General features: G+C 43.7%; 1 protein-coding gene across 4 annotated transcripts in view; it reads left to right on the forward strand.

The window, feature by feature from the left end:
• LOC102025345 overlaps nucleotides 1–15,710 on the forward strand; it is a 34,520-nt gene that overhangs the window by 5,128 nt on the left and 13,682 nt on the right. For 2 of the 4 annotated variants that reach the window (XM_005400690.1, XM_005400691.1), the window contains exons 1-4: nucleotides 6,057–6,187; nucleotides 7,253–7,315; nucleotides 9,785–9,886; nucleotides 11,258–11,341. In XM_005400690.1, coding sequence (XP_005400747.1) covers nucleotides 6,097–6,187; nucleotides 7,253–7,315; nucleotides 9,785–9,886; nucleotides 11,258–11,341 — 340 coding nt within the window. In that variant the 5' untranslated portion in view covers nucleotides 6,057–6,096. Of the gene's footprint in view, nucleotides 1–6,056; nucleotides 6,188–7,252; nucleotides 7,316–9,784; nucleotides 9,887–11,257; nucleotides 11,342–15,710 lie in introns of those variants that run through there. The other 2 variants (XM_005400692.2, XM_005400693.2) reach the window with 1 other exon arrangement.

Here is a 15,710-nt window from a genome sequence, read left to right on the forward strand (position 1 = left end):
CTGAATTTATCTCTGGATTCTGTTCTATTCCATTGATCTATATGCTAATAACACAGTTTTGTTTACTGTAGTTTTATAAATTTTGAAATCAAGTAGATAAAATCCCCCTCTGTTCTTCCCCCCGCCCCCAAGTTGTTTTGGATATTATAGGTTCTTTGAAGGGCTGGGAATGTGGTGCAGTGGCAGAGTGATTGACTAGCATGCACAAGGCCCTGGGTTCAATCTCCACCACCACAGTTTAGGGACTTAGCAAGACCTTGTCTCAAAATAAAAGAAACAGAAAAGGGCTGGGTATGTAGCTCAGTGCAAAGGCTCTAGGTTCAATCCCTAGTGCTGCAACATATAAACAAAACCTCCAGAATAACCCACTGAATTCAATTTGCAAAAGAGTTTTCATGTGGAGGTTTAGGAAAGATATTTGATATATAGTTTTTTCCCTATGGAATATATTTGTCTGGCTTGAGAACAAGATAATGCTATCTTCTAGAGGAGTGGGAAAGAACTTCCTGCAGCTTCAGTTTTCCAGAAGGATTTGTATCAAACTGGTGATATTTCTTCCTTAAATATTGCCAAAGTTTACCAAGGAAGCCATCTGCGCTTTGAGGTTTCCTGGTGGGAGGATTATCTATTTCTTTATTAGATATAGAACTGGTCTGGGCCTCTTCTTGAATGAGCTTTGCTAGTTTGTGTTGGTCATGGATTTTCTCCATTTTTTCTAACTTGTTGGATTTACTGGCAAGAAGATGCCCATAAAGTGTCCTGCTTTTCTGGCTCATGTCTGTTGTTTCCGTGGAGATATCTACTCTTGTTCCTAATATTTGTGTCATGCATCTTCCATCTTTTCAGATCAGCATGACTAGAGATAAACAAGTGCAATCGATATTTATGGATTTTTCTCAAAGAATCAGCTTTGATTTCATTGATTTCCCTTCAAGAGCTTTATGTTGTTTTGTTTAGTTTTTCTGAGACAGTGTTTCAGTGGGTAGCCCAGCCTGGCCTTCGACTTGTGATCTTATTGCCTCAGCCTCCTGCATGCTAGGATTACAGGCCAGGCTTTCTATTTTTAAAGCCTTGTGACATCAACCTTGAGTGAACAATATGCTACAGAGGGGTATGTGCCCTGCAAAGCCTAAAATACTTTCTATCAGGCTCTTTACAGAACATTTCTTGACTTCTACTTTAGACCTGGGTGACTGAATCAAAATAGATTATTTTGAACCAGGTGTGGTGGCCTCCGCCTGTAGTCCCAGTTACTTGGGAGGCTGAGGCAGGATGATCCCTTCAACCGAAGAGTTCAAAGCCAGATTGGACAACATAGTCAGACCTGGTCTCTAAAACCAACCAAGCAAAACAACAATACCACTCCCTACAGACAAATAAAAACTAGGTGTTTTCTTCTTATCATTCTGGATGTCTAACAGATCTTCCTGGAAGTGAGAGAAATCAAGCTGAGAAAGTCTGACAATCAAGTAAAGGTAACTGGTAAATTGTACAAGCAGCCCTGTGCGCAGAGGTCAAAAAACGACCTGTGACCTCCTCTTGTGTTGAGAAGAAGGGACAGGAGGAAAGGGGGTGGGTCAGCAACCCAGAATTCTACCTGCAAATTTTGTCACTTTTTGCCCACAGAAGGCCTCTCCTACCCGTTGCATCTGTGTAAAGACAAGAGGGCTGAGGGTGGGGTTGGCAACATGATTGAGGGGACCCAGTACAAGATTAAAATGCAGGAAAGGCCAGGTGTGGAGGCACATGTCTGTAGTCCCAGCACTCAGGAGGCTAAGGCAGGAGGATCATTGTGAGTTTGAGGCCAGCCTGGACTACATAGTGAGACCCTGTCTCAAAACAAACAATGCAGGAAAAAAAAATGAGGGAAAAAAGTATAGTTAAAGATACTAACATTCCACTGTTGGTGGGAGTGTAGACTGGTACAACCACTGTGGAAATCAGTGTGGAGATTCCTCAAAAAACTAGGATTAGAGGTTTCATTCCACCTAGCTATTCCCCTTCTGGGTATTTTTTCAGAAGAATTGAAAACATCATACCACAGTAATATATGTGTACTCATGTTTATAGCAGCACAATTTGTCATAGCTAAATCTTGGAAACAACCCAAATGCCCATCAGCTGAGGAATGGATGAAAAAGATGTGGTATTTTTATACAATGGAGTACTACTCGGCTATAAGGAAAGATAAACTTGAGGCTTTCATAGGTAGATGGATGCAACTAGAGATCATGCTTGTAAGTGAAATAAACCAGACTTGCCTGTGTAAACATCATATTATCTTTCTAGTGTATGAAGCTGAAAGAGTAAATAAAATCCAAAAGGTACAGTAGATATTGTGAAAGGGAAAGAAATTGCTTAAAAGGAAAGAAAGACTGGGATGGGGGAAAGGAGAAAAGAAAGAAGGAAGGGAAAAAAAATATATATATGTGTACACGATAGCTAAGATAATCATACTGCTAATTTCTATTGGTTTATTGAAAGGAACAGTTAATGCCTAATTGTTTGATGAATTTTGCATACCTATATGTGGTACCTGTACAACTACTTTGAAGATAACAATATGCAATATAACAAGCATGGTTAATTTCCTATCATCTTGTTTTGAAATTCTTTTTTATTTGAAAGAGTAAAAGAAGGATAACATAGTAATAGAAGGAGCTTACCAAATTACAGATAAAATTATCTGGTAAGAAATTATCAATGGTTGTTGTTTTACATATTGTTATCTACAAGATTGTTTTTCAGGAAAACAAATAGACAAATAATAGTGAATTACAGACCAAAGAGGTAGGAGATTATCAATAGTTGTTATACTGTACTTTGGTATCTTCAAAGTGGCTCCTAAAGAAAATAGAGTTATACATGAGTGACCAATTGAATAATCATTAACTATTCTCAATGGTTGTTGTAGGAAACACATAATAATAAACATACATCCATTTATGAAATAGCATAGGAACAATACAAACATTACAGAGTTATGGACAGATTAGTAGGAAAATATCAATGGCTGCTGTAATACATTATATCTTCAAAGTGGTTTCTCAGGAAGACAGAGATACACAAGGAAGATCTAACAAGTAGTTACAGCCTAAGGGTTGTGAAAAATAGTGTATTACCTCCTCACCAGTGATTCCTTTCACTGAGGTGTGATGGCTGGAAGGAAGGCCAGGATTGAAAAGAAGGACCAAGAGACTTGTACCTCTGTCTAGCAACAGGCTGTTTTCTTTTTCCTCCATAGTCATGATTACCCGGGGCTCCTCCATGGAGATGATAGTCTGGCCAGAGGGAGAAGGCAGAGTATAAGGATCTGAGCTCTGGGGCCTCTGCTTCAGAGGGCAGACCGATCTCCAGCAGTCTCATTTGCATTCAGGGCATGGCCCAGGGGGCTTCTTAGGGCAGTTCCTCTTGAGGTGGCCTGGCTTTTAACAGTGGTAGCAGATGAATGTAGTCACTGAGTTCTTCTTGTGGCCTCGCGAATCAGACTTAGGGTCTGTTTCTCTTGTTGCTGCAGCAAAAGCAGCTGCTTTTTCTCGGTCACTTTGTTTTCTCTCCTTGGTCTCCTCCTCATCAGGGCTATAGAATACTGAGGAGGCAATTCTTACTAACATCTCAAGTGAGCCATATGGGGCAAGAGCCATTTTTTTGTAGCTTTTTCTCTCCAGCCTCCCAGTGCATTGGGACCCCACAACCACTTAGTGTCCTCTTCCCAACCGTCAGCACAGGCAGCAGGAATCTCGGTGCAGACCTCTCTGGAGCTCCACACACTCCTCCACTGCAGCCTGTACTATCAGGGGAAGAATGGCTTTCAGGAGGTCTCCCCAAGTATTGCGCAAGGTCCTCCTGGTTTCCAGCTTCCGAACGGCTCTCGTGACCCTGGTCAACTAGACCTCTGAGTCTTCAGGTGTAGTCTGTATTCTCGTGTTCTCTGAGTCCTTGTTCAGCATCTGCTCCTCTGCTGACTCTGGACCTTTCTGATTCTCAATGGCAGGGGCAAGAGTGACCCGTTGTGTGGCATGTATTCCCAGGGATTTCTCCATGTTGGAATGATTCACGCACATCTGCAGGCAGGCCTCCACAGCTGGTGCGTGGTGGGCCAATTGTGTCATTGCTTCTTTGTGCCATGTGTTATGGTTTGTTTGTGTGTCCCCCCAAAGCCTCATGCGGCCATGGGGCAGGGTTTTAGAATTGATTGATTGTGGGTGTGAGAGCTACACCCGCCCTGGGGTGGATAGTTTGCATATGTAAGGGAGAGGAAAAGGGTGCTTGAGGCCATTCCTCCCCCATTCCTCCCTGGTGTGTGGTTGTGGCTTTTGCTGTGTTCTGCCGCCATGAGTGGTAGCCCTCTGCCATGTGCCACTCTGCCTTCTAACCTGACAAGTATGGACTGAAACCTCCACAAACTGTAAGCGAAATAAACCTTTCCTTCCTTCATTTTGGGCGTCAGGTATTTTGCCCCAGCAACGAGAGAAAAGTAACCAAGACACCATGATAGTTCTTGATTGTGTGGCGGCAGCCTGCCCGAGGGCCGGTGCACCCTGCTGCTCAGCTTCCTGGGTGCAGGGGGTCCACCTCCTGGGCACCTGTGTGGCTGGGGGCCAGTCCAGAGCTTGTTTTGAAATTCTATATTGTTTTATTGTCTTTTAAATTCTCTTTTAAAAAAAGATACTAACATACAAAGATATCTTCTTTGCAAATAGATTTTTTATACTTTAAGTTGCTTTATCAGTGTTGCATAGCCACATAATTAAAAATAAATAACAAGTAATATTTGTAGTTTTTATTAATTTATTTTTGCTATAGCAGGGATTGAACCCAGTGCCTAAAGCATGCTAAGCAAGTGCTCTACCACAAGACTGCACACCTGGAGGCCTTTTACTTATTTTATTTTATTTTGAGACAGGGGCTGGCTAAGTGGTCCAGGCTGGCCTTGAACTTTGATCCTCCTGCTTCTCTGAGTAGCTGCCTTTATAGGCATAGGCCAGCACATCCAGCCAAGTAATATTTATAAACGTGGTTATCTCTGAGGTTCCGAGTCTCTGTGGAAGGGTATGAATTCAGTCCTGAAGCAAAACTCTCCTCTTGGGTGTTGGTCTTTTCTTCAGTCAGGCTGGTCTGCCGGTTGTCAACTCTGATGAAAATAGTGTAATACTTATGAAATAGAATAGGGGAAATAGTGATCTATGAGTAACATGAATCTATCAATGAGTTTACGCTGTGTGTGGTGTTACAGTTTATACCACTGTGTTAGTCAGCTTTCAGCCAATACCCGAGGTAACCAATTTAATAAGAGGAGCTGGTGCATGCTTGTAATCCCAGAACTTGGGAGGCAGAGGCAGAAGGATTACTGTGAGTTTGAGGTCAGCCTGGGCTACATAGTGACACCCTGTCTCAAAAAACAAAACAAAACAAAACTTAATAAGAGGAAAGGTTTTACTGGCTCACAGTTTCAGAGGTTTCAGGTAGTGAGCACTTGCTTGTTTGTGGGACTGTGGTGGCACAGTTCATCACGGTGGCAGTGGCTGGCGGAGGACATGATGCTCTGCTCATGATGGCAAGGAAAGAGAGGCAGAAAGGAGAGGGGTCCCAATATCCCTGTTCAAGGCCACGCCCTCCAGTGACCTCACTTCCTTTCACTAGGCCCCGCCTCTTAAATGTTCCATCACCTCCAAATCGTACCTCAAGCTGGGAACCAAATCTTCAACCCATGGGCCTTTGGGGGATGTTCAAATATAAACTATAGCAACATAAATACCATTTTATTAGTGTGATGTCTTGATCAATCTTAGGATTTTCCCTGCATACTGTAGCTACTTGCATTTCACTGACAGTGCTTTGCTTGAGTTTTGGTCACTTGTGTCTTAAGAGTGTTAATGTCCTGCTGCCTTCAGCCTGTAGGATGTGCAGGAAGGGATCAGAGAGCCGAGGAGAGTGAGTAGAGGGGCAGCTTCAGGGCCACCAGTGTCCTTCTTTGCCCGTCTCCAGACGCAGTGCCCCCTCCCTGCCTTCCGAGTGTGACCTCACAGACCGTGGGTTCCATGTGTTCCTGGGGCTCACAGCTGCTGCTGACCAGCCAGGTGTGGCACACAGGCGATGGCGAAGATGAGCCGAGTTGTGACCTTCTTTGTCCTCTTCCTGGACTCTTGGCCCAGTGCGGAGCGCTACCCTTACCCCCAGGTCAAAGGTACCCTCACCGCAGCTGGAGGACCGGGGTCCCACCCTCAGGCTGGTGTGGCCAGCTCAGGCGTCCTCATTTTATGGCCTCTGCCTCCCCGAGTTCACCACTGGGGAAGTATTTCCTGGCAGTACTTTGAGTAATTTGAAAAGTCCCCTAACTTTGAGACTTTCTTAAAACCCAGAGCCCCATGGGAGGATAGCACACATGTACACTGCAACTTTTTATTATAAAAAAAAATGTTTGAGAGTTGCAGGCCAGCCCGGGCTACCTAGCGAGATCCTGTCTCAAAAACAAAAAACAACAGCAGACCTCTTTTATCCATGGCTGCGGTTAAGCCGTGGTCAACCATGGTCTGAAAATATTAAATGGAATATTGTAGGAACACACAATGTATGAGTTTAAAATCTGTGTGCCCTTCAGAGGAGTAGGATGAAATTTCATGATGCAGTGGAAGCTTGGTGCTCAGTGTTAACTGGCTGCCGGAGATACAATAAGCACCAACAAGGATGAGTACTGAACAAGCTCTTTTGGCTGGAAAGGGTGTCAATTACAAGGCAGCTGACACTGATGACTTCTAGCTTGCACATCGGGTACCAAACAAACGATGAACACCAGGGGCCAAGGCTTTGTGTCAAAATGCGTAGAGTACCAGATTCCACTCGTTTCAAAGCAGCCAAGTCCCAAGGTGCCTGGGGTGGGATGTGACACTTTGTCCAGCCTATCTATAGGCCATTAGTGTCACAGCTGTTATTCTGGGTGTCAGGCCAGCTATCATGGTGTCACAGTGCTCAGGGGTAAGTCACCCTTATTCTCTAAGCCGTGGCCTCAAAGCACAAGACAGTGGTGATGCTGACAGTGCGGATGCCCAAGGAGGAGAGGGGAAGTCCTCGATTTAACAAGGAGGGGAGAGAATGTGGCGCTGAGGATCTGTGGGGAGAACGAAGCTTCTCTGTTTTTTAGTGCTGGGGATGAACCCAAGGCCTCCTGAAGGCTGAGCAGTGTCCACCCCTGAGCTACGCTCCCAGCCTGTGGGGAAAGATTCCATCACAGCTGAGTTTATTTCCCCCACAGGTTCAGATAGTACATTTTCCTCAAGTTCAACGAGTATGGAAAAAGATATGGCTAAAATATTTGGTAAGTAACCTCCTACTATGGAACTGTTGCGAGGAGTCCCCAGCCCTGGGGTCACGGAGCTGGTCCTGGGGCTGTTAGGATGCAGGCAGCGTGGCAGGTGCGTGGCGGGGACCAGTGGAAGCTCCTCGGTGTTTCCAGCCAACTCCCACCACTGACAACTCCGCCCGGGGCAGATCAGCTGCAGCATTAGATTCTCATAGGAGGGCGAACCCTACTGTGAACTGCACTGGGAGGACCCAGGGTGGGCGCTCCTAATGAGAATTTGATCCTGACCCTGGTCCCCCCACCCAGCCCTGGTCCATAGAAAAACTATCTTCCGGGAAAGTGGTCCCTGGTGGCAAAAATGTCTGGGACTGCAGCTTTAGGGTGCATCCGAAGAGTCACACACTTGTCCTTGGTGGTCTCCTGGGAAACCTGCTCCTGCTGTTTTGAAGGGGATGACGAATACTTTCTCTTGAGGGTAGGATCAGTTCCTCTAAGTGCATGGTCCAAGCGATTAGGCCAAACAGGAAGTTAAGCATTTGGAACCCCGTTCCTCAAAAGGTAGCGGGGTAGCAGAGGCAGGGCCACCACTGGGGAGACACTGAGACCGCAGAGCTGCATGTACAATTTCTGCCCCAAGAGCCTGCAAGGCCCAAGGCTGAGTTGAACCCATCCCCACTGCTGTCAGCCTAAACCCAGTGTGGGAATCCCTGGAAAGGTTGTTAAAAGTCACCCCTGGCCGTGAATTCACTGTGTAGCCTCAAACTTGCATTGATCTTCCTGCCTCAGCCTCTCCAGTGCTGGGATTACAGGTGTGTGCCACCATGCCCAGCTGCATCAGCTTTTTTTGTTTGTTTGTTTGTTTGTTTTTCTTCTGGTACCAGGAATCAAATTCACGACCTCATGCTTGCCAGGCAGGTACCATGCCGCTCAGCTAAATCCCCAGCCCCTGCGTCAGCTTTTTAAAAAAAGCCTTTTGGCTGACTCCAGGCTGGGACTCATTGCCCTATTCCAAGTATTGAGAAAAGTAGCAATGTTAACTAGCTGATCTGGGGTTATTCTTTTTTATTTAGTTGTTTTTATTTTTATTTTAAAGAGAAAAAGACCAAACCCCCACCCAAAAAAAAAAAAAAAAAATCCAAAGCAATATGATAGGGTAACAATTATTAACACATTGCTTATTGTTATATTTAAATTAGTTGCTCAGAGTATGAGATATCAGCATTTAATCATCCAAACAATATTAGTGCAAACCTATCTTTTCAATAATCTGAGAGAAATTAGCAGTATAACTATCTGAACTAGCGTTTATGTGTACATATACATTTTCCTTTTACTTTTCCTTTCCTTTTTTTTCCCATTCCCATACATGAGTTTCTCTTTCCTTCTGAATTTTCTTCCCATTTTACAACATTTTTTTTTTTTTTTGGAGACAGGGTCTCACTATGCAGTTCAGGCCGGCCTTGAGCTTACTTTGTAGCTCAGGCTGGCCTCAAACTTGCAATGATCCTCCTGCCTCAGAGGAGGAATTGTAGGTGTGTGCCACCATGCCTGGTTTACAATATCTGTTGTACATTTTGGATCATATTTACTCTTTCAGCTTCTCACATTAGGGAGATAATATGATGTGTACATATGCAAGTCTGATTTATTTCACTTATGAGTATAGACTCAAGTTGCATTCATTTATGTATAAAATTCTCCAGTTTATTCTTCTTTATGGGTGAGTAATACTCCATTATATAAAAAGACCATATCTTTTTTATCTACTCCTCGGTTGATAGGCATTGGGGTTGTTTCCAAGCTTTAGCTATGACAAATTGTGCTGCTATAAACATGGGTGCACATATATTGCTCTGGCATGATGTTTTTAATTCTTCTGGAAAGAAACCCAGAAAGGGAATAGCTAGGTCAAATAGGACCTCCAATGCTTGGGGTTATTCTGATGAGAAAGGTAGTGATGAAATATTTTTGCCTTCTCATTAGCTCTCTGTTAAATGCTTTCAGACACTATCCTCTTCAATTTCCACAAAACACCTGAGTTGTTTAATAGCTTCCCCATCCTGCTTTTGAGGAAACCAAAAATCAAAGACATGAAGTTAGTTGCCTGAGGTCATGTTTTAGTGAATAGCAAAATCAGGATTTGGGTGTAGGACTCTTGGCCCCAACATTATAACTGTCATTTGAAAAGCTCTCCAGGAGAGGCAGCAATGAAAAGCTTTTCATTTCTTAAAGGAAGAAATGATGTTTCTATCCATATGTCTTTGGTGGGCAGTGTTAACTGGGCAAGACATCTGGTGCAGTCAGATGATCCAGCAGTGACTCGGGTCACTGATTCCCCCTTCCTAAGACGAGGCATTCAGAGCAGGGTCCATAGCCCAAGTTCATGTCCTTGGCTCACTGTGTGCATGGACTGCTTCAGGTACTCTCAGAGCAGGACGCGTCGCTCTGTTGCTGTGTTAATGCGCCTTTGTCTGCCTCCCACAGATGACATTCTGCAGCAGGTGTCTCCTAAGGAGCTGGATGTCGAAGTTTTTGGGAAAACAAGTACGACAGTGGGGCCAGTTACAAGGGAAGACCTGGATGAAAGCAAGTATATGTTGCTACTGCCCTGCTGCATGTGTTTCCATGGGCCTGGGGACTGTAGAATACTGGTGGACTAGGCTGTTGTTTGCATTCTGGGAACCAGCTGCTGCTGGGGTGGAGCCCAGCTGAGGCGTGAAGTTCTGAGAGAACTGTGGGAAATCCTCCCCTAACAGGTGTGGGCCGGCCTGAGGTCTGCAGCATGAATGTGACTGTATTTGGTGTGATTCTTGCTGTGCAATGTTAGGCAGGTTCTGCCACAGCACCCAGGTGGAGTTCAGAGAACAGGAAGCTGATTTTCATGTGAGGTTCTCTATCCCGTGTGAAATGAGCTATGAATAATCACTTTGTTTTCATTGGTGCTCTATGTTTCACTGCCCATGATTGACCTGGCCACTGGCCTGGGAGAGCAGAGCCTCCCATCTTCTCCACATCACCCTTATTCCTATCTCAGCCTTTGTAAAATATCTTCCCCAATAACAGAGTTTATTTCTTTGTTAGCACTGACCTCAGATGCCAAAGCTAAAGGAAGCAGCTGGCCACATATGTCAAAAACAAAAAAACACAAAACACAAAAACCATGCACATTAGCCCAGAATCACACAAATAATAGAGAAACACTTTGCATTAAGAAGAAAATTAGTGGGGCATGGTGTCACATGCCTGTAATCCTAACACTTGGGAGGCTGAGGCAGGAGGATTGCTGCAAGTTCAAGGCCAGCCTGGGCTATATAGTGAGATCAAAGGCAGCCTGAACTACACAGTAAGACCCTGTCTCAAAAAAAAAATTAAAAAATTAAAAATGGGTAATTAGCAGAATAACCCTGAGGCATTACTATATAAGATTATCAGTAGAACAGTCTTACAACTACAGACCCTGCCGATGCATTTCATATGCCATTTGCTTAAGGTAAAAATGTATTTTACTGCATAATCTTGATGGATTGTCCTGTACCACATTTCATTATATTCCCTTGGCCAACACAATATCTTCAACAAATTTTTAGCCAAGTGCTGGGAGGATAAAGTGTATCTGTTCCTAATGATTCGCTGATGTCTTGTTGACAGAGAACCGTGCATTTGTTAGTTATTGAATCAGAGCTCGACATCATTCTGCACATACCTCACAGGCATTTCCACCAGCGTTTCTGTAGAGTCAAAGCTTGCCATGTGGAACCAGGCAAAAAGGAGCTTTGTCATTGGTTTTGTGCTGGGACTTCAGATAACTGCAGATGCTTCATGAATGCTCTGTGACAGAATGCAGGCCACCTGCCCCATGCTCCTCCCCAAATACCTTGTAGCAGTTAGTGACTTTAAAGAGGATGAATGTAGCTTCAGTGGAAGACTTAATCACAACTAAGTTTTATTTTACCACAGGTTATTTCCAACGAAACAGCTCAAGAAATTCTGAATTTGCATCAAGTTCAAATAAGGAAGATGAACATTTGAAAAAAATATTGGGTAAGTAATATCCCTTTGTGAAACCTTTAGTCTGGATTTGCAGTCACATGGTTATCCTTGGTTGTCTCCCAGGTAACCTGTTCATGCTGCTTGTGGCCAGAATCAGTTCCTTTCAGTGTCAAAGTCCCAAGAAATTAAGCAAACCATGGAAAATAAACACTTGCAAAGGATCCTGGTTCTCAAAGAGGGAATCAGATAGTGGCACCAGGGTCTCCACCTGGAAACATGAGATTCTCCCATTGAAGGAGACATATCTTGTCCTGTGTGGATGTGGCATCTGATTGTGGGATGCAGGGAGACCTTGACATTGATAGTTTCCAAAGCCTTCTGGTGACTCTCAGCTGTGTGTCACTGGTTCACCTCAAGATTCTCATTTACTGTCTGAGAAAAACTAAGGTCCAGATAGATGATGGGGTAGGAAGCTCCAAAATCTGTCCCTTTACCAAAACAGTAATTGAGCTGGTTAGACCTGTCTAGCCAGCAGCTATTTTGGAACACTGGAGTCTTGTCAAACACTTAGAGTCCCAGGGTGACCTGGATGAAGAGGCTGGTAAGTGCTGGTGAGCTCCAGCACTTCACACAGGGGCTGCCAGGCTCTTTAAGCCCCATGGTAGGCAGCCATATGCATAGCGGCCCACATTCCTGGTGAGGCTTGCTAGGGCCAGCATAGGTAATACGAACCTTGTCCTCCAAAACCTGGGCTGGGTGCTTTGGTTGCTGATTGCTGCTTTAGGTCACTGCAGGGCTGTCACTTAGCCTGGACATTGTTTAGAGTTCCATAGATTGAAGAGGCACTCAAATAACTATAAAGAGAGAATCCACCCCCCTACCTTTTGGGAGAAAGATTTTAAGAAAACCTTTGTCACACTACTTGTTGCTTTCAAGGATAACAAAACAGAAACAACACCCACATAAAACAAGGAATATATACTCTGTGACAGTAGTTTGTTTCCATGTCTATTTTTCCTTTTGTTTTGTTTTTTTGTACTGGGAATTGAACTCAGAACCATGTGCTTACCAGACAGGTGCTGTGTCGCTGAGCTAAACCCCTGGCCTCCAACAGACAGTAGTTTGGAGAAATCACATATGGATAGTTCTATCGCTTGATAAACAAAAATAAGCAATTCTTAAACAGTGGGAGCATTATACTTCATGAGTTACCAAAACTTAATACTCAGAACCTCCACCTTGCACAAAATTACAGAACACATTGTGTTGGTTTGGGGGTTATTGTGCAAAGGGAACAATATAATACAGGATACATACTTTATATGATTATTTATAATAGTCACCCAGAGAACAATATACAAAAGAGTGAAGGAAATTTGTCCACACACTGTGACCAAGGAATCCAGCTGACGGCCTGGATCCCACAGAAATGTCCTGCATGAGTCCAGCTGAATACCTAGAGCTCATAAGAATGCCTCCCAAGAATCCAACGGGAGGCCCAGAGCCTGTGACAATGTCTCATGCAGGCCTTTTTTATGGATCTGAGCTAGGAAGGCCCAAAGACCAGTGGTGGAATCTAGGAAGTCTGCCAGCGTCATGAAGGATCTGTGCTAGCAGGCTGAGGGATCTGCACTGGAGCCAGGAAGTGATGCTCAGAAGAACCAGAGCTCCCCAGAAAGGTACCACAGCCATCCTCAGCAACAGTAAGGTCCTGAGCTCCTCTAATGGTCAAGACGGCCGAGTTCCCATCAGGGAAGCCAACACAGCAAGCTTCTCAGGAGACTGGCAGTGCACCATCTTCCCCTCCAGAGCCAGGAAGTGGTGCTCAAAGTGAGGACCAGAGCTCCCCCAAAGTGAACCAAAGCCATTCTCAGTGCCAACGAGGTCCTGAGCTCCTCAGAGGATGAAAACAGCCAAGTTTATCAGAAAAGCCAGCATGACGAGCTCCTCCAAAACAACCAACATCTCCTTATAGCTTCTACCAGCTCCCAACAGCCTCTCACAGCTCCCTACAGCCTTCTTCTCCTTCTCCAGTTCTGCCTCTTATGCTGCTGGCAACAATCCCCAGGTGGGCCTCCCACACCCAGCACCACACTTACTCAGTTCGGCTGGGGGTTATAAGTTGACCACCAGTCAGTCCACCACACACATAAAGAAACAGAAAAAAGGAATTTGACAGAACCCATCCCCAAGTGTTAGAATTATTAATCCACCCCAGAGCCTGGGCATTGTAGTTATTTACCAATCTGTTACATCAGCTGTTTTCAGTATGTTCTATGAGCTAAAGGTAATTCCTTTGGTAACTTCCAAAGGAGTTAAGGAAATCAGGTAAACAACATATGGAAAAAACATGAGAATATCACTAAAGGGGTAGAAATTATACAAAGGCACCATGGGGAAGCTCTGGAGCTGAAAAGTGCAATAAATGAAATGAAAAGCTCACTGGATGGTTTCAACAGCAGATTAAGCAGGTGGATGAAAGGATCAGCAAACGAATAAGACATGAAAATTATCCTGTCTGAGAAGCAGAGAGAAAATAATGAAAAGAAAATATACACCATATGAGGGACTTTGGTCACACGAGGATACAAAGTATGGAAATCTCAGAAGAGAAGGAGAAAAAGGGACCTAAAACATTTGGAGAAATGGTGGCTCAAAGCCTACCAAATCTGATGAAAGGCTGATTACACATATCCAAGAAGCTCAACAAATGCCAAACTAGATAAATTAAAAGAGATTCAAGTTGAAACACATAATAGTCTAACTGTCAAAACCCAGATACAGAGAAGAATTTGGAAGCAGCAAAAGACAAGTTATCATCACATACAGGGATTCTCAGTAAGATTTGTAGCTCATTGCTCCTCAGAAATCATGGAACACTGAAGGCAATAGGATGGCATTTTAAAAAATATTTAAATTATTTGTTCATTTTGAGACAGAGTCTTGCTATGTAGTATAGGCTGCTGTTGAACTCACTATGTTAGCCCAGGCTGGCCTCAAACTCAAGGCAAACCTCCTGTTTTAACTACTTGAATGCTGGGATTCCAGGTGTTCATCACCACACCCAGTTTAGAATGGCATTTATAAAATCTTGAAAGAAAATTATGTCAAGCAACAATTCCATATCTGCCAGGTGTGGTGGTGCATTCTGTAATCCCAGCACTCATGAGATTGAGGCAAGAGGATTGCCATGGGTTCAAGGCCAGCCTGAGCTGCATAGTGATACCCTGTCTCAAAACACACACACACAAACCCAAAAAAAGAACTGTATCTAACAAAACTATCATTTAAGAATAAAGGCTATTCCCCACAAGAAATGTAAACATTATATACTACAAACATGTACTATTATATTAAAAAATTAAAAAAGAAAAGGTGAAATAAGACATTTCTAGATTAACAAAAGTTGAGAGATTTGTCCTCCAAGAAATACTTAAGGGCTGGGTGTGGTGGCACATGCCTGTAATCCCAGCACTCAGGAGGCTGAGGCAGGAGGATCCTTGCGAGTTTGAGACCAGCCTGGGCTACAAAGTGAGCACAAGGCCAGCTTGAACTGCATAGCGAGACCCTGTCTCAAAAAGACAAAAACAAAACAAACAAACAAACAAAAAAAATTAAGGGTCTTTTGGCTAAAATGGGAAGACATTAGATGTCATTTTGAAACCATAAGAAAAACAACACAAAACAAAATTGGTAAAGGTAGCTACATAGGTAAGCATAAAAGCCAGTACTATTACATTCTTGATTTGGTCTGTAACTTCTTTTTTCCTGTACAATTTTAAAACTAAATATAATTGTAAATGTATGTTAATGAGTATGGAATCTATGAAGATATAATCTGTGGCAATAATAATAAAAAGGGAGGGAATGGAGCTAGACATGAACAGTGTATTCTACTGAAACTAGGTTGATCATTTAAACTGGGTTGTTACAAATTTACAATAAACAGAGTGAGGGGATTACAGGTGTGTGCCACCATGCCTGGTGTGGGTCATGGGTTTTTGACAAGGATGCCAGGGCTATTGGAGGGTGAAGAAGGCTCTTCAAATGATTTCTGGGAAATTGGCTGTTTCCATGTAAAAGAAGGAAGCTGGACCCTTAGCTTACATCGTACACAGAAATTAAAGCTCCAAGTGGTCCAGAGATTCAAATTTGTGAGCTAACGCCACTAAACTCCTTGAAGTTTAGATAAAAATCTTCATTACCTGGACCAGGACATCTAGAGTTTGTCACCAAAAGCATGGGGAACAAGAGCAAATCATGATATACTACATGTCATAAAAATTTAAAACTTTTGAATTTTAAAGGCATTTCTGTCACAAAATGAGATAAATTGAAGATCATAATCTAATGTGGGGTCCCGGCCTTGGGGTTTCCCGGAAGGAGGGCTTCCGGCGCACAGGGAGCTGCGGGTGGGGAG

This window comes from Chinchilla lanigera, unplaced genomic scaffold (genome assembly GCF_000276665.1).
Source record: "Chinchilla lanigera isolate Chin_1 unplaced genomic scaffold, ChiLan1.0 scaffold00069, whole genome shotgun sequence".
Taxonomy (NCBI): Eukaryota; Metazoa; Chordata; class Mammalia; order Rodentia; family Chinchillidae; genus Chinchilla; species Chinchilla lanigera.